A 26,745-nucleotide genomic window follows, 5' to 3' on the forward strand; every position below is an offset into this window, starting at 1 on the left:
TCCAAAATGGCAGCATCAACTTGACGGACAGATTTCTCATCAATAGCAGAAGGGGGCGACCAGGTCTGGGAACTGTTTCCACAGACTTCCGAATTCACGATGCCAGCATTTTACATGGCGATATGATGGAGCATTATCACCAATAGTGTGTTTCATTTCATCAAAATAAAAACCGGATAACTGTCAACATTCAACAGGCTCCATTTCACACCGGCCTCAGTCCAAACACCTATAAAACAGAAAACAGAAACCACAAGTAGGTTAGAGCTGTAATTTGCGACATAAAACGTTGAAAATCAATCATTGCACATGCAAAATTTCAGCTAGAATAGAAAACTGGGAGTGGGCCAGGGACATTACTTATCGCACGCCCCTCGTATATATATATATATATATATATATATATATATATATATATTATTTTTGAAATGGATTGTGGATAATTACATTTTTAAAATAAAAAAAAATAATACATATACCGCTTCCCATGTGGAGGTACCAAATTGGTTAAAGGGAAAATTATTCCCAGCTCGCATTTAGGTACAAAAAAAATGCGCTTTCGTTAATAATTGAATTCATTCCAAACATATCGCTAAAACAAAAAGAAACAGCATTTATATATATATATGTATATATATATATATATATATATATATGTATATATATGTTTGTATATATATGTATATATATATATATATCCGTATATATATATATATATATATATATATATATATATATATATAAACCTACATACATTCATATATATAAACCTACATACATTCATATATATATATATGCGTGCATACGTACATACACATGGTGGAGACGTGCGATAGGCACTATGGTACATATTTATGTGGAAGGTGAGATAATGATAAATAGTGAGTAATGTACACGTGTTGATGTATGTGGCAATACCTTTTTCATATATTTGATTCAAAATCATTTAAATCATAAAATACATATGTAAATAAAAGGAATATTCCTGATCAATTTTATTGAATTAAACGCGGAACTTTCATGAACCTTAATGGTTAGCATAATTTCATCAACTTCAGATTAAAGTTTGTAGGCGCGCACAGCGAAGTAATTCTCTGTGGTAATTACATAATCAAATACTCGATTTGCAATTTCTATTGCAATTAAAAACAGGGATGGTTAACCAAATTGCCAAGTGTTTTCTCCGTTATAATTGCACTTTTTACCCCATGCAAAACATGCACTGCGTAATGCACCTTCCGACCTCATTATTTTAAATGTTTTCTTAAAAAATATGTTCATACATATTCATATTATATGAATTCTCACAGATATTAAAATGCTTAGCAAGCCTCTCTTATTTCTTCATGGCATTAGTCATAATGACATTGTAACTTAAGATTTTCTTTAACGTAATCATGTTCTGTCTTGTAATTCTTATCCAGCATTAAAAGTGTAGATATAAAAAACTGGGGACATTAATATTACGTTTTAACCCCAAACAGGGCACATTGCCACTTTGCTGTAGGGGGCTCCTATCAGGGACATAAGCTAAACGGGTACTATGTGGGAAGTAGGTTCACGTTACACTTGAACTTCTGCATGGCAGTACAGTTGAGGAAGCAGGAACCCGGAAGGAAATTGCGAAGTCTAGCGGTTCTGCGGAAGAAACTACTGGAGTAGAATCGTCTCTTACACATAGGGATCTCTACTGTGAAGGGGTGGATTTAGCTTGTTGTCGGGTTTATCGGGGGTATTTACGTCGAGAGGGGTACAAGTGCTTGCAATTCGTCGGAGCATTCGCCGTTAAAGTAATTGTAGAATAGGCAGAGGGATGCTACATTTCATCAAGTGGACAGAGGCTGAAGCTTAGATGACAGTTCAGGACCTATCAGGTTGGCGACTCTCTTTTGAACCGTGTCTAGGAGCGAGAGGCTAGTAACAGATTCACCAGCCCAATCGGTTGTCCATTTTCTACTACGAGTGTGTGTTGTTTATATCATATTGCATTGTATAACATTAGTTTCTTTTAAATGGTGGGTAAAGAGCAAAGTATAAAAAATTTTTGCTTTTTGAAAATTACTTTAATTCTCGTTTTCCATTATCTTACTCTATTTATCAAAAACTGCTTTTTATTTTTATACATTCCATTATAAATAGCAGATATATTTGGCTAACATTATTACATGTTTATTTTGTTATTAATTTACCTACAAACGTTCTTAACTCACAAACTTTTCAAAATAGTTCTAGGTTTAGTTTCATATTTTAACTTAATCCTTTAATTTGCTACCATAATTTGGAATTATCTACCAATTAATAAAAGAAGTCCCTCCCGAAAATTACCGTCACTCTTCTTTTAAGGTTCTTCGTTTATCAAGACTATGTTATTAACGTTATATTTGAATTGCTTTGAGGATTGAAAAAGGGTAATTACATCCGATGAAACGTATAGCATTGGAAAATGTTAAGCTTAAATACTCGTGCCGAAAGAAGTGTAAACTTTCCAATTATAAAATACGAATGTTGTTCCTAGTTTAATAAGTTGTTTACACTCAAATAATTCAAGTATGTGTAAATTAATTTGTCACAAATATATTGTAGTAAAAGGTGAGAGGCTACTGAACATTAGTCATGCTTTTGGTTATAGTTGTCCCGAAATATGCTTGCCCGCATTACATTTTAATGTCTGCATTTTAATGCAGTCCGAGAAACTGGCAGCACAAAGAGAGTTCTAGACGCAATTTGTGTGTAATTGTGCAACATTACACACTTTTAACATATTTTGTTAAATATTATAGAAAAATCTTGTCGCCATATTTTAGTTGTGATCCCTTCGAATTTTCTTTTGTACTAGCAAGAACTAAATGATGTGTTCTCCTAAATTGCATTTTACATAAGTACGTAAGTGTGTACATAAAAGGAGTGTTTTATTTAAAATATGGCGGTATTGATTAATAATTAATTTTATCAGCCTAGTATAAAGCTATAATTTTGCAATAATAAAGTTTTAATCTATTTATGAAATATTGGATATAAATAGTTTCTAAAACTCTCAATACATTAGGATTTATTATTTAAGTATAACGTTCTACAGTGATGGGTGGTATGATACTGGTTGTCATCTTGGTCAGGGTATATTAGTTTATGGAGTATAAGTGCAGTAAGATCATTGGAGCACATAATAGCGAAGTGTTTGTAAAGCAAGTACCTTAATGTTATTGTTGCAATGTGACAGGTGCTTCAAGATTGGATCGGCCAAAATCATATGAGGATTTCGGTATTCTTTATTTGGTAAGCTATTATTTATTTACTTGATTAATTGTTGAAATAAGATGTAGCACCGTAACCATCACGATTGCAGTGACAGCGTTCACATCCAAAATAGGTTGTTTATATAAAACTAGCACGACCCGTGTACCGGCGTTGCCAGATGGAAATTAACCCAAAGTCATACAAGCGACGACGAAGACCCCCCCCAATATAGATATGATTATCTAGTGCACTCAGTAGCTACTTAAGAAAAAAATTGGAGCACCGGTGAAATAAAAGCATATGGCTTCTACTGTCATGCAGCGTCTGCCAGTGGCCACTCGCGGAATCCACTGTCTGTCATTGTTGGCGCTGTTTGTTGCTGGCAGTTAGTGTAGCTTTAAGCTGCTACTTTCCCACTTTACATCGGTGGATGGCATTGTAAGTTATTGTTATATAGAGGCAGTTATTATGTACATTTACTGGCTTACAAACACTTTGTCAGTGTCGGATCATGGCGGCAATAATCTGTCGGATAATGGCGGCAATAATCGTCGTAGTGTTTGCTGCGTTGGTGTAGCTGTTATAATGCAATGTGTGTTTTGTATGTATGCATAATACTGACCGTGCTATATTTTACATATTATGTTCGGATAAAATCAAAATGTATAATGTAGGTATTTGTTTTAGAATTGTAAGGTATCTCCAATAGTAAGAGTTGGTCAATAAATAACAACGCTATTATTTCATCACGATTTGTAATATGCATAATTACGCATATGTTAAATGTTAAAATACTAAAAGTAATCCTGTATTTAACTACTAATACTTCTGAAAATGTGTCTAGTAATGCAAGATTTGTAAAAGTATGTGTCTTCAGAAGAGATAATAATCCCATTTGTTAGAGCAAAGCTCATTGTAAAACGTCAACGTGAATACCTGTACAAGCTAGTGATGTCATTAAGCCATCCGTAAACTGTTTCTATAATACGTCTTGAAACTATTTTACTCAGATTAGTGTGTTACTGTAATAGCTACAGGTACAATGATACTGAATATTGAAACCTATAAACTGCCGAAACGAAAGAGATAATTTTGAAAAACCCTATAAACCAGTTAATAGAGTGGCGTTTAATTTCCACGGAAGAAATTGTTTAGAACAGAGAGAATAAAAAGCACGAGAAGAAGAAAAAGGCAAAACATGAGATAAGAACTTGTGGAATAAAAAACAAAAGAAGGAAAATTAATACGGTTAATGAGAAGGAAAGAATGTTTAAAAAAACGCAGTGAAAAGAAAGTGATAAAAAAAAAACAATTTATAATGTAAAGTTGAAGATTAAGAAGGTACAGAACAGAAGAGAGATGTTTAGGAAAAAAAGGAGTAGAAAGCGTTTATAAATCAGATGAGGGGGAAAGTCTAAAAGAAGACGGAAAGGAAGAAAACAGCCATAAAAGTTGAAAACTGTTAAGAAGAAGAAAAATAAGAAGACAATGAAAGAGGCGTATACGATGAAGAAGAGGAAGATGCTGGAAAAGAAGAAGAATAAAAATGTGTGGGAGGAGCAGAATTACATAAATATAAGAAGAATTTAAAATCGAAGACAAAAAGGACGGCAAAACAGAAAACGAAGACAGTGTAAAAATGAAGATGACCAAAGAAGAAGACAAAGATAAAAAAAAGATTAAAATGAGAGTGAAATGTAAAATGAAAAATGGACGGTGAGACAGAAGAAGGAGACGATTATGATTTATAGTGTCAACTGGGTTGCTAGCTAGTAAAAACGTGTTTGTTTGCGTATTCACCGTTATGAACGGAAAATTATGGGTCATGTTGAACGTGATGTATTTATTTTAACACAGATGATAGACGTGCATTTAAGGCGGAATATATCATCAACAGTTACTGAAAGCACGTGAAAACGATATTCTCTGTATTTTATGTTGATTATAAAGGGTTTTGTTCGAGTAATGTGTCAGCGAGCGATAGCGAGAAAGTCGTTTTTTGTGTTCGAAAATAGTATTTTCTTAATCAATGAACGACTAGTTATTACGCTAAACTGTTTACACGAGTGCCATTCCGTCAATTTGTTGAACTTAGTGTTGAATGAGAGCGTTTCGTATTCTTTAACGTTATGCACCGGAATATGTATACAGCTAATATATTTAGTAAGTGGAATAATTATCCGGTGTCTTGTCGATAAGTATTAATTTTAATAAAAAAAAACAGTGATTAAGTGTTTTGCTATTGCTATTATGAGATTACGGTGCTGAGAGAGTAAATAGAGAAAGAGAAAATATATTTTTTATCGGAAGATGAGAAAATGGGATTATTCTTGTACGCTGCAGTATGAGTTTAGAAGGGTGAATTTGGAACCTTTGCATAGGAATTGCCTCGTTGACTTTCTAATGTCAGTGGGATAACTGACCGAAACGACGTGAAAATACAGCTATGACGATGAGGGTAACGATGAGGGTAACAGTCACGAATAAATAAAATAATTACTCATATCAAAGGATTCCAATAATAAAATAATACGCTCGTTTCTTATTCTTATAAGTACTCTGCGATGCTTTTACGTGTTTCTGGGGTTCAGTTTTAAAGCGAAAGACACATTGTGAAAAGTGGGGAACATCAATTTCAAAATTATCTGTAGTTATTATCATCTAGACTACAACCACGTAAAATCTATCTATCTATCTCTATACTTAGTTTATTATTTTGGAAAAAATTATCACAGCAGAGTGTTCTATTATTAAAAAAATAACTTGAGTCAAATACAATAAATGTTAAGGGTTCAAAACTCGGGTTGAAATGTAAAAAAAATTGATCTCTGTGGTCTACCACATGACGTAGCAATTTTTGGTTGAAATTTTACATAAAGTGTAATCAGTCATAGGACAAGTTTTTTAATCGTTTTTTCCGAGAATTTGGCTGCAAAGGAGTCAAAGATCAAAAGAATTTTCCTTTGCGATCTCTATCAAATTATTCAGCCACTGTTTGGTCTAAACATTTGAAATTTTACATAAAGGGTATTCAGACATGCAGCAAGCTTTTTAATCAGTTTTTGAGCGAAAATTTGACTGCGAAGAAGTGAAAATTGTAAGAATAAATAAATAAACTCTACCAAACCCTTCGGACAATTTCGGGTATAAACACTATACATTTTAGATGTAGTTTACCTGGGCATGAGTCAAACTATATATATATATATATATATATATATATATATATATATATATATATATATATATGCACAATAAGTTATGAACAGTACATACGCCCGAGCAAAGTCGGGCTTAATTGATAGTTATTCATAATACAGAGATTCAAGGTAAATAGAATTTAACGTAATACTTAAAAGATACAGTCATCTTATAAGAAATCATGAAAATGAATTATTAATTTATGAACGCTCTGTTGTCAAAGAAATATGCTAATAAGTTTACTTACATGAAGTCGCCTGCATATACTTGACTGAATATCGTAAGAATGTTGTTTAAATAATGGGTTAAATAGAAAAAGGGGTGTTTTACTATCAATGGCAAAACGAGAAAAAATCTCGACTATAGATTTAAATTATATTTTAAAGTTATGTTGTATTATTGATTATAGTTAGATTTTTTTTGTTTCATCATAAAATAAATGTGATGAAGTAAATAACTTTTGCGCCTTTTTACTTCGATATATTTGTGCGAGACGATTAGAAGAAATTCTATATATTATTGTAAGAAACAATAATGCTGTTTAGAGGTTAAACATGACAAACCACCGACTATTATTTTTTTACAAACTTCAGCATGACGGACATAGCTTTTTATATATAGACTTGGGCGTATTTCAAAATAAGATTGGCTCATATAATTTTTGTGTTTAGCGACAAACAATGATCTTCAAGAGTGAAGTAGAACACAAAGACAGACATACGTATTTATATGCGGAAACTCTTATAGATACGGAAACACATCTAGAAAATAAACTAAACAGAAAACGAACAAATCAAATGAGATAAGATGTGAGAAAAGCGAATAGATAAGTAAAGAAATGCTTAGATGACGGGGGAGGTGGTGGTGGTGCACGAAAGACGGGTCGTAATAAAGACAGATCGTGTACACAAACTATCGCGTTGGGGAATAAGAAAGAGGATATAATCACATCAATTCAGACCGAGTGCATCGGCCTCGAAGCAAACGCACTCACCTCACAAATGACCCCCAAACATTCTTTCCCCGTTCAAAGAAGACTTCCATTTATAGCACAATAAGTTGTCAACGAGTAAGATCATCGCCTGACAATGACAATAGGATAGAAAAAAAATAACGCAAATTAGTTATGGATACGGAAGGAATTTCCCTTGCGATGGATAAGTGAGTCAATAAAGAGTACCATGAAGATCATTAGTTGAGAATAGCAACGTCTATTGGAAATATATTTTTTATTCTCCAGTTTTTTTTCTTTTTTTTTTAATACACAGATCAGTTCTCATGAAACGCGCCAAAATGTCTCCCAACGTAATAATTTGAATCTATCATGTGGGATTTCTTTTGCAAATATTAACAAAATCTTAATAAGTTTCCTTAAATCTACATGATTAGAAATCTCAAGTGTTCTTAATGACAAATCTCATGCAATTATATTCAACAGTACAGGAACCCGATAAATGTTTGTAATAATAATAATAATAATAATAATAATAATAATAATAATAATAACAACAACTAGTGGGACCTGTAATAATTCCACAGGGGACACACTCATATGTAATATATTCATGCTGGCATTCTGTAGATGTTCAGCGCAATTCGAGATATTCTGATATTATTATAGCTTCTTTATTAAAACTGCAAAAGTATATATATATATATATATATATATATATATATATATATATATATTAGAAGAGATTATTCCAAGGGTTTTATATATTAAAGATCAATTAAGCAATCGTGATATACATGCATCAATATGAATTTAAGTCATGTGAATTGACTCAAATATAAGGCAACATGATTAACATTTCGGTAATCGAGCATAACTTGAGTTCCTTCAGCCCTAATCCAAACCGAAACCAAAATTTATGATAAATTTTGATAATTATTTTATAAAAAAGTAGATGACTTAAGTAGCATTAGCTATAACCGAAACCGAAACCAAAATATATGAATAATTCTTGGTAAAATTATTCATGACAAGAAAGGGAAGTACATAAGTATTAAACGACCCAGATGTAAGCGTCACACAGAAAATAACACACGCGTTATCGTATTAATATATAGATGATGATATTATTATTATTATTATTATTATTATTATTATTATTTGGTGAGTCTCACCATAAACAGGCACAACACCAAATAATGAGGGTCAAAAAAGATGGAAAGACTGAGGAGAAAAGACACAAACCATACCTCCGCTGGATGAATGCAAAGGAGTTTGGGGAGGCTTATTGCCACCCAAATTCCAGCGAAGACAAACGGTCGCCGCCAACGAGAAGGTTATAGAAAACGGTAGAGAGTACTAAAAGGCTGGGGAGTCTTATAGTTCAGACTCCAGGCAACACCACAAGTTGCTCTCAAAGAGCGACCTTTGATGACAGCCAGTGTGATTACACCTAGTGAGTACAGAAAATGACGAATAATAATGAGAAGCAAATGTAAAAAAAAGAAAAAAAAGGAAGAAGAAGTAAGAGAAAGGAACAAAGGAAACAAAAATGAAAAAGAACAAGAATAAAAATAGAATAGAAATAAATAGAAAAAAGGAGAGAAAGTAAAAACCTGACATTCGAACAGTCAAGTAACAACACTTCCTTTAATTGTCATTTATTCATTTCATGAGCGATGTTTCTGACTATAGGGCGAAACTTGCTCTTATCTTATTAGAAATCTATCCATAGACGATTGTTGGTGGCTAGTATTTGACCTCAGGGCCGGCCAAATGAAAGTTCGTACATGTATTTTTTTTCAAAAACTGCAAGTTTAGTCTGAATTTAATGTAATTGTTATAAGATTATATACCTAATTTGATTCGCCTTTTATTTCTCTATTATATTACCTGGGTATATTTCACTTTTAATTGAAATATTCTTGTCAATTTAAAAAAAAACTTCAAATTGAGGAGGCAAAAAGAAAGTCCGAAGTAATAAATTCGCTTTAGACCAGCTTAAATATCCACCAACAGGCAACAAAGCATCTCTAATCGTATTTGTTGTTGTTCCCGGTTATACAGCGTAACATTCAGTCCATATGCCACGACTATCTCTTTGTGATCGTCAGCAGCTCATTAATCTCCACCAATTGAGAAATCGGCCGCGGATTGAAACGTGATGAGAAAACGGTAGGAAAGACTGTGCAAAATCACCAAAACACCGGCAGTGTTCGTGATGCCCCTACATTTTGTCGTACTACAGTTACTTCTAACGAGGAAGACAATGCTATCAAGATCCGCAGCCTAAGAAACAGATTTGAAACGGCTCCTCAAATCCAACTACAGTGCAATCTTGTTAAAAAGTGGTCTCTTTTTTAAGAACAGATTAAAGGAATTTGATTTTCGAGGATAAATTGCGAAACGCGAGCCAATGCTTTCTGTAAAGAAGAGCAAGCGCCGTCTGAATTCGTCAGATGCAATGAAGACCATGACTCTTTATATTGATCAAAAGTGTTTTTAGCGACGAACGCAAGTTCAATAGGCTTGACAGTGATGGTAGGCAGTACGTCCGTCGGAGGAAAGACGAAGGATTTTATACTGGGTGCTTAATTTCAACGCTGCAAGGGGTGGAGTTTCAGTTTTCGTGTGAGGAATTATTAGTGCCAATGGTCCAGGGCCTATAGTTTGCTTGGAAGGTCGAATTAAGTCGACCAAGTACATTAATATTTTCTACCCTACTTTGGTCGGAATTTGGATGATAATCCTATATTCATGTAGAATAATTCACGCAGCTGGCAATACAAGAGGTTCCTGGAAGAGCATGATATTCCCTGTTTAAATTGACCTGCACAATCTCAAGACCTCAATCCTATCGAAAACGTATGGTATTACATCAAGCAACAGCTACGCAATGATAAAATTTCAAATTTGAAAGAACTTTGGACAAAAAATGAAGAAAAGTGGGATGCCCTTTCCCAGGAGAATTGCTACAGTCTAATTAAAGGAATTCCCCAAATACTGCAGGTTGTTACATTGTAGAAGAGCTCTGCTAATAAATATAAACTAGTTTATTGTGTATCTGTTGTATTGGTGTTGCATTAATGCCCTAAAGTAACATTTAAATAACAATTTTCCACTTTCTTTTTGCCTCCTCAATTTGAGGTTATTATTTTAAATTGATGTTAACATTAGAATATTGCAATTAAAAGTCAAATATCAACATATAAAATCATAGAAGAATAAAAGACTAATAAAATGAGGTATATTTTGTTTAAACAGTTACATTAAATTTAGCTTAAATTTGCAGTTTTTGAAAAAATTGAAAGTGCGGACTTTATTTTTATCGCCTATGTAGAAGTAGTATATATTTCTTCTTAATGCTTTATCTGGAACGATTTCTACAAAACAAAACACTATCTATGTTAAGGAAGGCATATTTATGTGTATATGTATTTTATGGACTAGAGTAATTTCAAAACTAATGTATTATTCATTAGTAATATTGAGATCATAATTGAGAGACAGAATGGGGGTAATGTAGACTATACTCTGTTCAGTTTCTCTTTTAGAAAATGTGACAACGTGGGAATTGAAACTGCATTTAAAAAATGTTATACATTCAGAAATAAAAAGTAAACATTAATTATGAATATTCCTCTTCGTTATGAATACTTTAGAACATTTTTAAACTCTTATTATTATGTAAATATCTTCTAATTAGATATTCAATTTTTAGACATTTTCTAGAATCCAAATAATCGAAGTATTAAGTTTTACAGTTAGGACATAAACCATCCGTCTGTTATAAGCATCATATGGCAAGATAAGAGCTATAAAACTTATTTTTTCTTTATTAAGTGCTTTCAATACAGGTAACATGCTCGTTAACCCATAATCGATTCATTATAATAAATAATTGTTTCCACACACACACGCACAAACAAACACACACACACGCACAAACACACACACACACATATATATATATATATATATATATATATATATATATACATGTATACATGGATATTTTGGCAGCAGGTTATTATTCAGACACGTCTGATTGAACACGACGGAGTTATTCTTTTTTCTGATCTTAATGGATAGTTCGGAGTTTGTCGAGCGGTCTTTTTAATTTCAGTGGGAAACTTATTCAGTATGACGCCAAAGGTTGTTTTTTTTTCGGCCATATTAACCAAGCCTCATAGAAAAAGAAAACGAAAACAACAGTCGCTCCTGAAGATAATCGGACGCACCGATAGAAAGCGCTCGAGAAGAATATGTCCGAAAAACAATCTACTGAAATTAATAAAAAAAAACGCCCGTCAAATTGACAAATTATCAAAGTGTTCAATCAGACGTGTCTGAACACACACACACACACACACACACACACATACACACACACACATATATATATATATATATATATATATATATATATATACGCACCACAACAACGTAGAACGATTAAATTGTCGCCCTAAAGAAAAAAAAAACACTACTTTAAAATTTAACTGATAAAAAATCAATTCAGCTTTGATTATGTAGCAAAGCTAAAATATATTCAATCACTGCTTCTATACAGCTTCAGAACCAGGAGCGTACCTTTTCTACACGGGTTGGCGGGATCTCAGCGATTAATCGGCGCATGGTGGCGATCAGGCTGGTTTTGGTTTCGTTGGAGGTCATGTTGGCGATGTTCTTGCCGTATGACAAAACGAAGTAGTCTAGCGGGTAAATTTCTTGTTCAACTTCGGTTGAGGTTTTGTGTCGACTTTCAAGCTGATATCCAAGGTGTGAGGTTGCATGATGTGACTCTCACTTGCGACCGCACAAGAAAATATAACCCTGGGTTGTCTGATACGTTAAGCAGCCGGGATTTGCATTTGAAGTGTGCTGGCAATGGCCTGTTATTATAACTTAGATCGGTAGAGAGTATGAGTTGTACAGCCTCGAATCTCCGATCTCTCTCATTGAGCTTTGTGTCACGTTCAGACATTATAGAAAGCGTCTATCGCTCTGTGGGTGTGTACACAACTGCCCAACCAGTTGATTGTCCGAAACAAAACTGGTTTTCATCAAACAGAAATGGAATCATATCGTCTTTTCTTAAGGCACAATTTTATCGTTCCACCCTGTATGTATATATATATATATATATATATATATATATATATATATATATATATATATATATATATATAAGTCAAAAGGACTGCTAGAACACACTATGATGAGTCTTTTATAATTTTTATTTCTGTTTTTTTTCTTCGATATTATATTGCCATAAATGTTTTCTTTCTAAGAATAGAATTTCTATGTTTCTGATGACTATATTATGAATAGGAGTCAATAGCGTCATAATAACAATTGGCTGCTTCTGAATGACGAAAATCTACTGAAATTTTGACATGATTTGCATAAAAAAAAATTGGATCTGGGAAAATAGCTAAACTATTATTATATTAAATATACATTGTTGGTGTATTTAATAAACATTGAACTTTCAATAAAAATAATTTGGTACGCACAAAGAGTGAAATACAATTAAAATTATATTTTACTAAAATAAAGAAAAGAATATCAATTGCTTCGCTGTGTTTCATTTGCTAGTATTAAGAGTGAAAGTGCGCTGATGGTATATATATATATATATATATATATATATATATATATATATATATATATATATATATATATATATATATACACGAATGCAAATTTGGAGGACTGCTTTTATAAAAACAGGCCATTGGAGCAGATGGCAGAGGTACACACGAGTCTACAGAAAGTACTGAGGGTCGACGTTGGTACAGGAAGCTGAGGTTTTGTGTACTCTTTTTTTCTTTGCAACAACAGATGTGCTTAACTACTGAGCGCAAAAGGAGAAAAAAAACTCGACTCTATAACTTCCGCGACTGTCCTGGTTAAACCAAGCGTGATTCCAAACTTGGACTCTGTATATATTTATTTTACTTTTACCTTCTTCTGCCTATTTTCGCACTTATATATATATATAATGTATATATAAATATGTGTATATATATGTGTGTATGCGTGTGTGTGTATCTATCTATCTATATATATATATATATATATATATATACATATATATATATATATATATACTAGCTGTACCCTGCCACGCGTTGCGGTTGCTCAAATTGGCGCAATGGAAAAAGTTCCAAAATGAGAAAAAGCATGTCTCTTATAGGTTGAATTTTCCATTTTGCATGGGTACACAGTTTTTGTTGTTCCATTTTCTTAGCTGATATAGAGATTTTCCGGTTTGGTGACTCTTGAATACGTAATATAAATTGTCCATGTGAAAAAACAGTCAGTGTGTAACTGTAAGGCCCACAATTGTAAAATTGTTCCCTGTGCTTTGTTGATGGTTATTGCAAATGAAAATAAAATTGGAAAGTTCAGTTTCCTAAAGTGTAATGATGTATCCAGTGGAATCATAGGAATGCATGGAATGAAGATATATTCATCTGTGAATGATCCTGTAAAGATTGTTTTTTCTATGATATTGTTTGTTAATTTTTTTTACTGCAAGCCATGTGCCATTGCAAAGCTTGGATTGGTTAATATTTCACAACATAATAATTAGTACACCAAATTTCAGTTGCAATACATGCGGTGGCATCCGTGGCAAATATAGTTGTTGGATAATTAACCACATTATCTGCTTTCACAACAGTGTCGATGGATTTGTATTTGACTACCTCACTTGGAATTTTACATTTAATAATAGGGTTAAGTTCATGGGCATCTTTGTATTTACCTGCAAGAATAGCTCATTCACTCAGTCAAATGGAATTCTTATAATTTGAATATCTGCAAAAACCTTTTAATCTAACTATTCTTTTGATGAAATAAAATTACAGAAGTTAAAAGTCAAAGAATTTTGCCCTTAACTCTGATCAGCTGGCACTTTTTCGTACCAAATTTCCCACAAGTGATGCAATAGTTTTTGTGCGGATCGAACAGGCAGCAACTGGACATGCATATTTTAGTTTAGTTTAATGTCTTCAAATGGAACAAAAAAGTAGAGTATTTGAGGCAAGCATTTATTTCATCTGCTGGTGTTGATTGAAGAATAACAGGTAACATTTGTCTGAAATCTCCTGCAAGCAATATTACTGCATTCCCTAATGGTCTGACATTGCCACGCAAATCTTGCAAGGATCGACCAAGAGCCTCAAGTGATTTTTTGCGTACCATTGTGCATTCATCCTAAACAATAAGTTTGCATTTCTGCAATATTTTTCCCCATATTGGATGTTTTGGAGATGTCGAACATGAGATTTCTGAAAAATTGAATGTTTTAAAGTAGAATTAATAATTCTTCTACTTGGCAGGAAGGTCGCAGGTATTTCTCATGCAGCAAGGGGTAAGGCTATGTCATTTTGTTACCAAATGGCTGCCAAAATCAATTTAATTAGAAAGGTTTTACCAGTTACTTCTGGTGTTGTTCAAGGTAGCAGTAATTTCCAAATAACTTCTATTCTCACAATCAGTAAATTAGGTGACTAAAATAGGATTTATCCATGTTTTGACAATGCCTTATTCACTGAATATAATTTAGGAGACTAAAATAGGATGAGGGATTAGAGATGGACAGACAGAGAGGAAAATATATAGCTAGGAAAGAGAAAGTGAGAGGAAAATAGAGAAAGGGAAGGAGATAGAGAGATAAAGTGATTGATAGATAAACAGAGAGAGGGTGAGAGTTAGAAACAGAGAGGGATGAGACAGAGGAAAAGAGAGAGATAGAAGGAGTTAGAGAGAGAAAGCGGCTCAAAGAGAGATGGAGAGGGTGATATAGAGAGAAAGATTGAGAGAGGGAAAGGGAGAGATGGATAGAGAGAGATATTAAGAGAGGAAGAGAGAGGGGGAGAGAAACAGAAGGTGAACTACACTTCACCGTTTGTTTCCTCGTTCAGTAGAGAAGAAATATTTCGAGACTGAGGCAATTTTAATGTTTGGTTATTATCCAGAGTACCCCTTTTTTGTGGGGAGGGCTAGATTTTCATCACATTAGAACCGACCGGGTTATCTGTACTTTCACTTAACAAATTAATAAAAGAAAAACATATTGGAAAATTTGAATTTAACATGAAAATACTATTTTAAAAACAAGCACGATAACATAAGTGCATAAGTGCCACTTTAGGTACTCCTTGGGCGTTGAGTTCCATGGCGACCAGCATAATTATTTAATGGTCGCTCCCTTTTTTTTAGATTAGGTCCACCTTGGAATCACCCCATAACCTCCAAATCTTGAGCAGCTTCCGGAATAAACACCACTTTTGGAGGGGATGTTATTTGCAAAATTTAACTGATATTTGTTGTCAGCATACCCACTTGAAAATACAATTTAAAAAAAGGAGGGGTTTAGTGCCCGTGGCAGAGAAGTAGATTTATTTATCAATAAAAGTTGCGGAGATGTAAATTTATTTGTCAATAAAAGTCGTCATTTAAAAAAGAAAATTGTGGAGGTGGACCTAAATGTAAATATTTACCCAAAATAATATCCCGAAGTTTATTGCAAAAACGTTTTGTTTTCGCACTATTCAACAATTTGTTCATCCGCGCATGTAAATTAAAAAATATTTGTAAAAGTGAGAAGTTATCAGCAAATGATTAAGTTTTTTTTTTTTTTTTTTTTTTTTTTATATTAGGTCCACCTCCACAAATGTTAAGAACAGCTGTCAGAATAAACACCCTCAACCTCTCCATGTTTACAACGGATTTCAAAATAAACACCATTTGGGGGGTATTTAAAAAAAAGTCGATAAAAGTCGTCATTTAAAAAGATATTTAAAATCAAATGTTTGTAAAAGTGAGAAATTATTAATAAATGTTTAATAACATTTTTCAGTGCTAATACAGAGAGTGATCCGCGCTATTTTTTAAATCATGTTTTTTTTATTCCGACAAATCTTATATCGAAAAAAAAAAAACTCACAAAGCAAGCGACAAACTTTTTTTTGCTTTATATAATAAAGAAAAAATGTGTAAATTAAAAAATTTGGAAGATAAACAAATGAATTATGTTTTTGTTTTGTTTTGTTTGTTTTTTTTACTTACTAAACAGAAAATGAAATATTTCGTCAATTCGTGGCTGTGAAATGAATCGAACCGGAAGTTAAGTTTTATCCACAGAACAGATTCGCAACACGGTTAAAATATATATTTATTTTATTTAATATTTTAATAATTCGCGAGGTAAATTTATTTTAATAATATAAAACATGCCTCAACTCTAAAGATGGGTTGTCTGAAAATTTCAAATAAATTGGTAACGTAGAAATATGGTTTTATTCGTTTGGAACGAACCAAATTTACATTTATATATATATATATATAAAATTTACATTTATATATATATATATATAAAATTTGTATATTATTCAGTTTGTCATTGATATGAAAATCTAGGTGTTCTTTTTAAATTTTAATACGAAACGTTTTATATACTCAGTCATCAATATGTGACCGATTAGATAAAGATTGCTTTGTTTGCATATGCATTTTTCTGGGGGATTTTTATGATATGTTTTATTTAACAATTACACTGACGTCAATTTTATGAAATGTCTCGACTGTCTGCATAATACGGGAGAATTTAAAATATAAACAATCTAGCACACGGATATATATACAGTGTGTCACAAAACTTAATACACCTTTTAAATTTCTTCAAGGGACAACACTGAAAAAATGTTTTTTGGACACAATGAAAAGTAGTCTGTCTGCAGAATATATTGCGGAGTAAATTTATTAGCCTCTGAAAATAATTCAAAATATAGCCAATGGCTACTTTTGTTGCTAGGGACTACGATTAAGCAGTATTGGTGGGAGTCATGGTCTGGGGGCACATAAGTTCTTCCGATATTGGGGAGTTACGTTTCATTGAAGAAAATATGAACTACAAAATGTACTGTCAAACACTGTAGCATAGCATGATCCCCTTGCTACATAAACTGGGTCGCAATTTTTCAGTATGACAATTACCGTTATGCAGCCACAGACCATGACATTCCCACCATCATGCTGAACCTAAATCCCTGGCAATAAAACTGAGTACACCCCTTACTAAAATTGTCAATATAAACATACACCATGTCAACTCTCAATATTTTGTATGACCACCATCATATACAAAATTGTCTTTACTCCTGAGTATGGAGTTTACAAGAGCTTCACATGTAGCCAATGGAATGCTCTTTCACTCTTCAATTAGGACGTCGACGAACTGGCAGATATTTAATACTTTGCGCACATCCACCTTCTGCTTGAGTATGCCCAAAAAATGTTCTATTGGGGTCAAGTCTGGAGATTTGCTTCGCCAGTCCATCACCTTTACCCTCAGCCTCTTCAGTAAAACAGTTGTTGTCTTGGATGTGTGGTTTGAATCGTTGTTATGCTTGAACACTGCATGCGACCCAGTTTGTGGAAGAAGGGGATCATGCTCTGCTGTAGTATTTGACAGTACATGTTGTAGTTAATAGTCCTCCCAATGAAATGTAACTTTCTAATACCTACAGCACTTACGTAGCCCCAGACCATGACATCCCACCACCATGTTTGACTGTAGGCATGACACACTTATTTTTGTACTCCTTACCTGGTCGACGCCACACATGCTTAACCCCATCAGAACCAAACAAATTAAATTTCGTCTCATCAGACCACAGGGCATGGTTCCAGTAATCTATGGGCTTCCTGGAATGCCTTCAGCAAACTGTTTGAAGGATTTATTGTGTATTGCCTTCAGAAGAGGCTTATTCTTGGGATGGCAGTCATGCACACCAATTTGAGGAGTACAAAGATAAGTGTGCCAATACCTCCACTAGATGGCGCATTGACATGTTTGCAACCTATCCCCCTAGTTCCTCATTTCTAAAAACCTTGGAATAAATAATATAAACCAACTCTTCAAATTATAGTGTGTCTTTTTAATCTATAAATATATCTATTTTTTAAATTTCCTTATAGTAATAAATAAATTTTGTTTTAACATAACAATACTGAAATCATATATTTCTTAATATATATATATATATATATATATATATATGCATATATATGCATATATGTAGGCACACACATATATACATATATGTACATACACATATACACACACACATATATAGAGAGAGATAGATAGATAGGTTTCTTCAGTCTTTGACGGATTATGGGTAACCACTTAGGGGTACCTGCGCGTGAAATTCTTGAGGTAGGGGTGGACAATCACCAACAACACCTCCTTTTAGTTGGCATTTTTAAATACTAGTAGCAAATTGAAGTGTATGTATAGGACGAGTGAAAACAAATACGGAGATAAACGTAGAGCACTCATCTGGTACTAACCAGACTCAACGTTGCTTAATTCCGGCGATCTGACGAAAACTAGTGTATCAATGCGATAATGCCGTCTGTGTGTTTATATGTATACTCTTTTTTATATTACGATACGTATAAAATACGTTTGAAAGCCGAGTTAAAACACAATATTATGAAAATAAACAAAATTGCATGAAAATAAACAAGTATTTACTTATTACTGAATTAGTCTTGGATTTTCATGGAGAGGAAATTTAAACAAATATTTACTTGTTTAAAATTGATATATTTTCCAGTTACAGCCCCTCGTCAGAATTTTATACTGTTTCTTTTTTTTTTCAACATAATGTGAAATTTAGGAAAAAAAGTTAATGAAAATCTGCCGTGGTTTTTTGAAATGCCGGCAGAAGGCGTTTAGCAACGCGATTTAATTCAATCGACGTTTCCAACATAGAATGCAATATTCGACTATATATATATATGTATGTATATATATATATATTAGGTACACACGATAATCGGCACTACATTACAATGTTTCCTTTTTTTTCTTTTTGCACTTATTTCTTCAGGTTGTTATCGATTGGACACTAAGCCATAAGATTATTTTTAAAAAATCCATATTTCAAGATTGTTGAATACCAGTGGCAAGTGAAGAGTATACACAGGACGACTGAAAACAAATAATGAGATAGACGGCGAGCACAAACCGCCCCTAAAATTCTCAAATGATCACCCATCTGGTAGTAACAAGGCGCAAAGTTGCTTTACTCGCAAACTATCGTGTCATAATTCAGGAATTCATACTGAATTTTAAGCTGAGACATCCATTATATAAATGTGGTCGATTATTCTTATTCAGTCTTCCAAACGTGAGTAAATGTTTTAAGTAAATATATTTAAAAGAGAAACGTCCCCATTATCGCTTGAACTGAGGATCACACTTTTAACCTCCAGAACAGTCGACATAATAATAATTATTTATTCGCATAATAATGAAAAGAACCAGTTGATATTTGGTACAAATAATGTTTGCACAAGCACGCTTTCAATTGAAGTAAGCAGCATTACTACGTTTACTGGTACATGATTGATGTAAACAAATATTAATCCTAACTTTTGAACAATTTTGAACAGATCTTTAGAAATGTCGTGGAGTTGGAAACTACAAAGATCTATGCAATTTTTTTTTTCGTCGACTTTCTTGAAAATACTTGAGTTCTGCCAAGTCTGGCCACTCCATCAATGTCGAAGCCGATCGTGAAAACGGATTGATTTCGATTGATATCTGTTTGCTTAGAACGAAAAATTTTCTTTTATTTATTTGCGTATTAGATTTTCTCATGACATCGGCAAATGAGTAGAAAAAAATGCGCGTTGTTGCATTGCAATACGAGTTGCTTCATTCAGTTGCTATGGTTTTCTGTTTCCAAAATCAATGTAGAAAATTGAATGAAAGATGAAATTGTGCATCAACATATTCGTGTTATAATAATAACTTAACAAAGCAAAAACAAGATTTTGGAACAAGACACCCTAAAGATCGCGGAACGAGACTGATACATGAATAGGCTTTGATTGGCTGACTCCCAAATACAACTATATGAATCAGAAGCGTAATTTTCAATATTCACTAATAAGAGAATGAGGTCCCTTTATATTTCAATAAGCATGAGCCATTTTGATTTTATACCTTATCTATTTTAGAACTTTATTCAATATTTATATTTATTAGATTATTTTTCAAAATTTCTTTCAAGTTTGTCTGGTCTAACGATCTGAGCTTTTTATACTCCGTCTTCCATATTTCTTAATTCATCCTCCGATTGTCCTTAAATCTGTCTCTTGTAGATTCTGATGAAGACGATGTTTCCGTATACAACATTAAATATTTGCGTTTACTTCTCTTTGAAAAGATATGAAAGTTGTCTTTAAATTGCAATTAAGTGTTAGAATATTGAATTTAAAACGTATATATATATATATATATATATATATATATATATATATATATATATATATATATATATATATATATATTTATATATATATATGTAGTTGCCTGTCTAGCCGCACTGATGAGCTGTGAAACAGCGAAACAGTACTGTATGTGGATGACTATAGTGCTCCTCACCTTGAGTTGAGCATATTGAGAAGTGAAAAACGAATTACCATTAGCATATAAGCGACGCTCTTTGTGTAAACAAATCGAGCGGAGGTATTTCAGACGATATCAAAACATCGTTAAACTCACTACTCGTTCAAGCAGCCGCCAATAGCGTAATGGTTAGGAGCCTTGACTGCCGTACAAACGGTCGGGTTTCAATCCTGGCTTGATGCAGTTGCCTGTCTAGCCGCACTGATGAGCTGTGAAACAGCGAAACAGTACTGTATGTGGATGACTATATATATATATATATATATATATATATATATATATGAAGTTTCTTAATTGCTGAGATGAGGATTGGTTATTTGTATACAGTTGCGAATTACTTAGGATCTCTATCCAGTCATAGCTAACGGAATAATAGCACGTTACTCCCGTGAAGAGTACTGCTCGAATTTCAGTCCAAATTCCCGAGTTCAAGAGAAGCATTCCCAAGTTCGACAAGTTTATATCGGCCGAAACGTTGTGATAAGAATACATATAAATCTATATATCTATAAAAGTGAAATTGCTTGTCTGTGTGTGTGAGTGTACATTTCCCTACCGAACTACTCCGTCAATTTAAAGTCTACAGACTTGAAATTTGACATAATGCGTATTGAGATTAAGGAATACCTATTTAATGTTTTTTTAGGCCAGAAATGTGGGTGTACAGGGGTGCAAAATTAAACGATTTGACTTTTCGCATCCTTTTAAATCCTTCACCAAATTTGGGTCTAAACACTTGAAATTTTGGATCAAAAATTTAATTTGATTTCAGCTCAAAATAATTAATGCTATGAGTTGTAGCACGCCTGGAATATCTATTGTGGGTTAGTTTTACCATTATTTAGAATATAAGTCGAACTGTTTGGAGGAGACCTTCAGATTGTATTTGAACCGTTTCCGATGTCCCTTTGCGGGTCTTATTCCTTTGGGCAGTTCACTGTAAAGGAGCTAGCTTGGGAGATTTGAATAAGGCATGCAGCATATATGACCTGTCCAAGGCACCCGGCACTGCTGTAAAATGGTGTATACTGACGAAAGATTTGATATTGTTAAATTATAAAAGTGAGTTCGTTGATATACTTATTTACGGTCATGTTTATGTGCATTATACCTAGTATTTTTATATTTTATAAAGCTGCGTTAAAAAAAAAAACATGGTATTTTGTTTGGAGTTATTTCGATTTTATTTAAACATTTGATAATTTGATTTTATAACCTTTAGTAACCTTTAAACAAATTACCAAAAATACTGCGTGATGTTCATAATATATTTAATTTAAGAATGTTCATTTCCCTTTGCAAAAAAAAAAAGTTTTGATCATTATTAACTTTAAATTAAAAAAAAATATAATTTGAGCATTAACTCTATCTGAACATTATTGGGAACTATGGACGGACTATCTAATACATTTATGTGTGTATTGGCATTGCATTTAGTTGTTTATATAACGTGGTTAATTACTTACTTAAGAGATTGATGAGAGATGGTGTATTGAGCGAATAAGAAATGAAACGAATAAGAACGACAACTATAGAAACAACTAAATCAGCAGCAATAATAATAATAATAATAATAATAATACTAACAAAAACAACAACAACATAGTAAAAATTATACACCAGTGTAGTCTCACCGCAGAAAAGGGAGGGTTGATAAGTAATACGAGGAAACCAGCTGTTAATCAAACATTCACTGAAAAAACGTTGGGAAACCTATTTTTTTTTACACAAATTTGGTTCTAGCTATGAATTAATATTAAACAGAGTTCATCCACAAACTTTCTAACGCTAATACCTCGACGCGAAATAAAAATAAATGAGTTAATACTAAAGTATTATTATAGTAAAATAAATGAGTTAATACTAAAGTATTAACTCATTTATTTTTATTGCCGTATGTTCAATAAAATCAATATGTCCCGACAAGAATTTGAATATAATTGTACTTTCTTTTACTTTTAGGGGACCACACCTCCCTGAAGCGACCGCAGTTGAATGCAGGTAAGATAAAGATTTTTATCATTCCTTTTCTTGACTTTATAATTTAGTTTTTTTTCTAGCGTGTGATCATTCCATTACATCTACAAAAAAATTGCTAAATAAAAACAATAAATTATATAAAATTGTATCCATAGAATGAAATATATGCTAGCCTATTTCAAACCGGGTTTGTTTTACTGTACACATAGATTCGAAAAAGTTGTCAAAAAACAAATACATAACAAATAAATGTTATCAAAGGCAAGATAAGTTACCTAACTGGATATGTTATTAGGGGCGTGTATTACTATAAAAATTAGATTCAAACTGGATATGTTTTTGTGTGTTTATTCAATGTAACATGTTTATTCAGCTCGAAAAACATGCTGTGTTCACCGATGTATTGGAAAATTCAAAATGGCGCCCGACTCTCTCTTTAACACGGTAAGTTTGGGAAAAGGTGTTATAAATAATAAACTAGACAAAATACTATTTAAAAACCACCGAATATATGTCAACATATATTGAGAGAATTTCTAACAGTATTTTGTCTAGTTTATTTCTTTATTATTTAAATACAAACAAAACGAATTTAGTTAATCACAACCCACAGCCGTAAGATTTTTTTACTTTTTTTCCAAATTAAATTTCATAAGTGACCATTTTTTTAGAGTTGAATTTTGTAATACAATAAAACTGTAACACTAGAAACTCTGGTGCTAGTGCACTTACTGATCCGCGCTATATTTTAAATCGCATTTCCAAGTTTAATTAAAGTTTTCTGATATGTTTTTTATTAAATTGTAAGGTTAAAGTATAGAATAGTTACAAGACACCCTCCCCTCCCATGTTAAGAATGGCTTTTTAAATAATAACGTTAGTATTTCAGCACTGACTAATTAGTGCACTAGTACCGAAAATCTTTTTAAAAAGTAAAATAAATCCCTGAGAACTGAAGCAATGTTTTCAATGCCGTGCACCTATTTTAGGTGAATTAATTTTCCCTACATTTAAAGCATTAATGTCTAACTGCCCTCGTGAGGAGGAAAGTAAATAACCATTATTTTTTAAAAACTATTTTGTTTTTTTTTTGTAACAATATTGCATAATGTTTCGTTTTATGATAACGCGACTTTGATTCCTTTTTCAAAAAAAAAAAAAAAGGTCAATGTGCACTGCTTGTCCAACCTACAAAAGGTGTTTATTCCGAAAGTCGCGGGGAGGTTGAAAATAAGGAAATGCCTTTCGGAATTACCACCCCTAACCTCCTAATGTTAATAACGGCTTTCGGAATAAACACTCTTTGCAGGTTGGAAAAGCAGCGCACATTGATTAAAAAAGCAAAGGAAATAATTTTTTAAAGGTTTCTCAATCATTTTTAAATTTATATTTCCTATTTTTGTGTTTGGTCTTATCAATTAAACTGGAGTAAAAAGGTAAAACTAAATCTTAAATAAACCTAAGTAACAAAGTTGATTTTTTTTTCTGAACACCAACTCTGTTCTAAAACTTTGAAACGAAAATTTATAACAGAATTTGAAATATTTGGTAACACATAACTAGTTTTATTTCTATTTTCTTTACGTTCTGGCTTAAGAGAAAATATTTAAAAAAAAAAAAAAAACGCAATAAAAGTAGTACACAGAATTGGAAAAAAAAATTTTTTTAATAGTTTTCTGAATATTTCCTATATAAATCTAAAATGTATTTGCCAAAAACTAACCTTTATTTAAATTTGTAAGTAAATTCAATTTATAGTTTATTTCAATAAAACCCAGCAGCAAGTTTGTGTAAAAGTTGCTTTAATAGTAAATCAACAGCAGAAGCAAATAATCGTACATAATTAGTCGTACAATTTTAGTAAACCCCATTATGTAAGATCGAAACCCAGTAGACATAAATGTCCGATTCGGCTGTTGCTGATGCAAGCAACTTTACACGTTGTTTCTCTATTAGAAACAGCAGATGCAGTCAGTTGTACAATGATCGCAAATACTTTGGTCATGCAGATTTAATAAAACCGTGACTGAGGTGCCATAACCAGTAGTACAGAAAGATCTGCTCAGACCTATTTTTGCAGGAGCGGAGTGGCCCTCTTTAAGGAGCATTTCGCAATTGGAGAGGATAAATAACTTGTATTTCATAGTACGCCATATTGACCGTAAGTACTACAACTCCTGTTCTCTATGTATTCAATCTTGGAAATACAAAAACACCTTCTTTTAAATAGGATCTGTGTCCGAATCTATCTTAGTCACCTACTTTGACCACAATAATAACAAAGTGAAGATGTGTAAAACTATATTATCAACGGACAAACAGTTCCATTGGCAGTTATGTTCTGGAAATTTAAAATATTAATTGAAGAGTACTCGTATCACATTTTTTTTTTAATTTACACAATGCTCGTTCTAAAAATACATTCTTGAAACTGTTACCATTAATCTTCGTAACCTATCTTGATTACACCCACCATTTGACATTTTCAGCGTGTAAAAAAAAAAAAAAAAGAATATCTCATACTCTCCCCCGTTTAATAGTTTTTCTCTTCCCACTCTCGATAATGCTTATATTTTTAAAACTTGTTTTAAATTCTCATTCACCTTTATTATGGGCGACTCTCAAGAGAAAAGTAGACGGAGAAAGGTATATGCAGTCAATTTGTCGGTCCCCTTAGCTTTTTATTAATGTGTTTCTAAATCTTTTAGAAAAGGATGTTCAGAATGGATTAATATTTGCTTACACCCTTAACGTTTTTTAATCTCTATTCTTCTTTAAGAAAATATAAATTTGGCCCACAACCAATTATAATGACAGCACATACAATATTTGAGTGTACAGAAAAATGTACCTACAAAACCGCTAATTTTTCTGTTCCCCTCTATCATTTATATATCTGTATATATTAGTTGGTTTAATATATATATATATATATATATATATATATATATATATATATATATATATATATATATATATATACCATACTTTGGGGTAATTGCACTGTCCGGGTTAATTGTGCCAAATAGCTAAAAGTGCTCTTTTGGCAACCACTACTATAAAGAGTACTTTTTTTTAGTTGGCGCAATTAACCCCGGATTTAGCGAAATTTTTCTGAAGTACAGTATATATATATATATATATATATATATATATATATATATATATATGTATATAATGCAAAATATGCGCATATCTTTTACTTACTCACACACACACACATATATATATATGTATATATCTGTGGGTTTTTTTTGTAATTTATATATTGATATTCTTAAGAAATGTTTCAAGGGTTGGCGATGATTGTTTTGCATCATAATAATGCAGTTAAAACATTCAAAAACTAACGGCGTGATTAGGTTTTATTTTCTAAAACATTTCATATATTATTAACGAATTTTAAGTGCAGTGCAATTTTAAAATTAAAACTCAAATATATTTTTATACGTTAAGATAAAATTGAATTTCAGGTTGTTCGGATATTAATCGGCTGTAAACTAAAGTATTGGACGAGGAGACTATTGAAAACAGTTTAGGAAGAACAAAATTATATGGCAAAGCATGGTACGAATCGTACAAAAAGATGTATAACAGTATTTCCTCAATTAATTGATAACTGTGTATGTGATAGATAATTTGGATTATTCGCACTATGGTTCTCATGTTGAGTATACTTTTTACAATGTTTCTGTTTGAGGACGTTCTGCTGTTGTTTCCATTCGAACACAATATTTCTCTTAAAATTGAATAAACACGGTATTCCGAACGGAATTCTTTATTTAATCAAATAAAAAAGAGTTCTCTTTTTTCGGCAGCCATGACAGAATTAGAAGTCATGAGTAATTCGGGATGGTATTTTGTATCGTTAGCACTA

General features: G+C 32.5%; 1 protein-coding gene across 1 annotated transcript in view; it reads left to right on the forward strand.

Annotated features, from left to right (window-relative positions):
• Nucleotides 1-26,745, forward strand: part of LOC145261136 (carbonic anhydrase-related protein 10-like) — a 1,563,849-nt gene that overhangs the window by 393,069 nt on the left and 1,144,035 nt on the right. The window contains exon 2 of the mRNA XM_080119410.1: nt 22,851-22,889. Within this exon, the coding sequence (XP_079975536.1) occupies nt 22,851-22,889 (39 nt within the window). The remainder of the gene's footprint in view (nt 1-22,850; nt 22,890-26,745) is intronic.

Source organism: Euprymna scolopes, chromosome 37 (genome assembly GCF_053919585.1).
Source record: "Euprymna scolopes isolate OS-2025 chromosome 37, ASM5391958v1, whole genome shotgun sequence".
NCBI lineage: Eukaryota > Metazoa > Mollusca > Cephalopoda > Sepiida > Sepiolidae > Euprymna > Euprymna scolopes.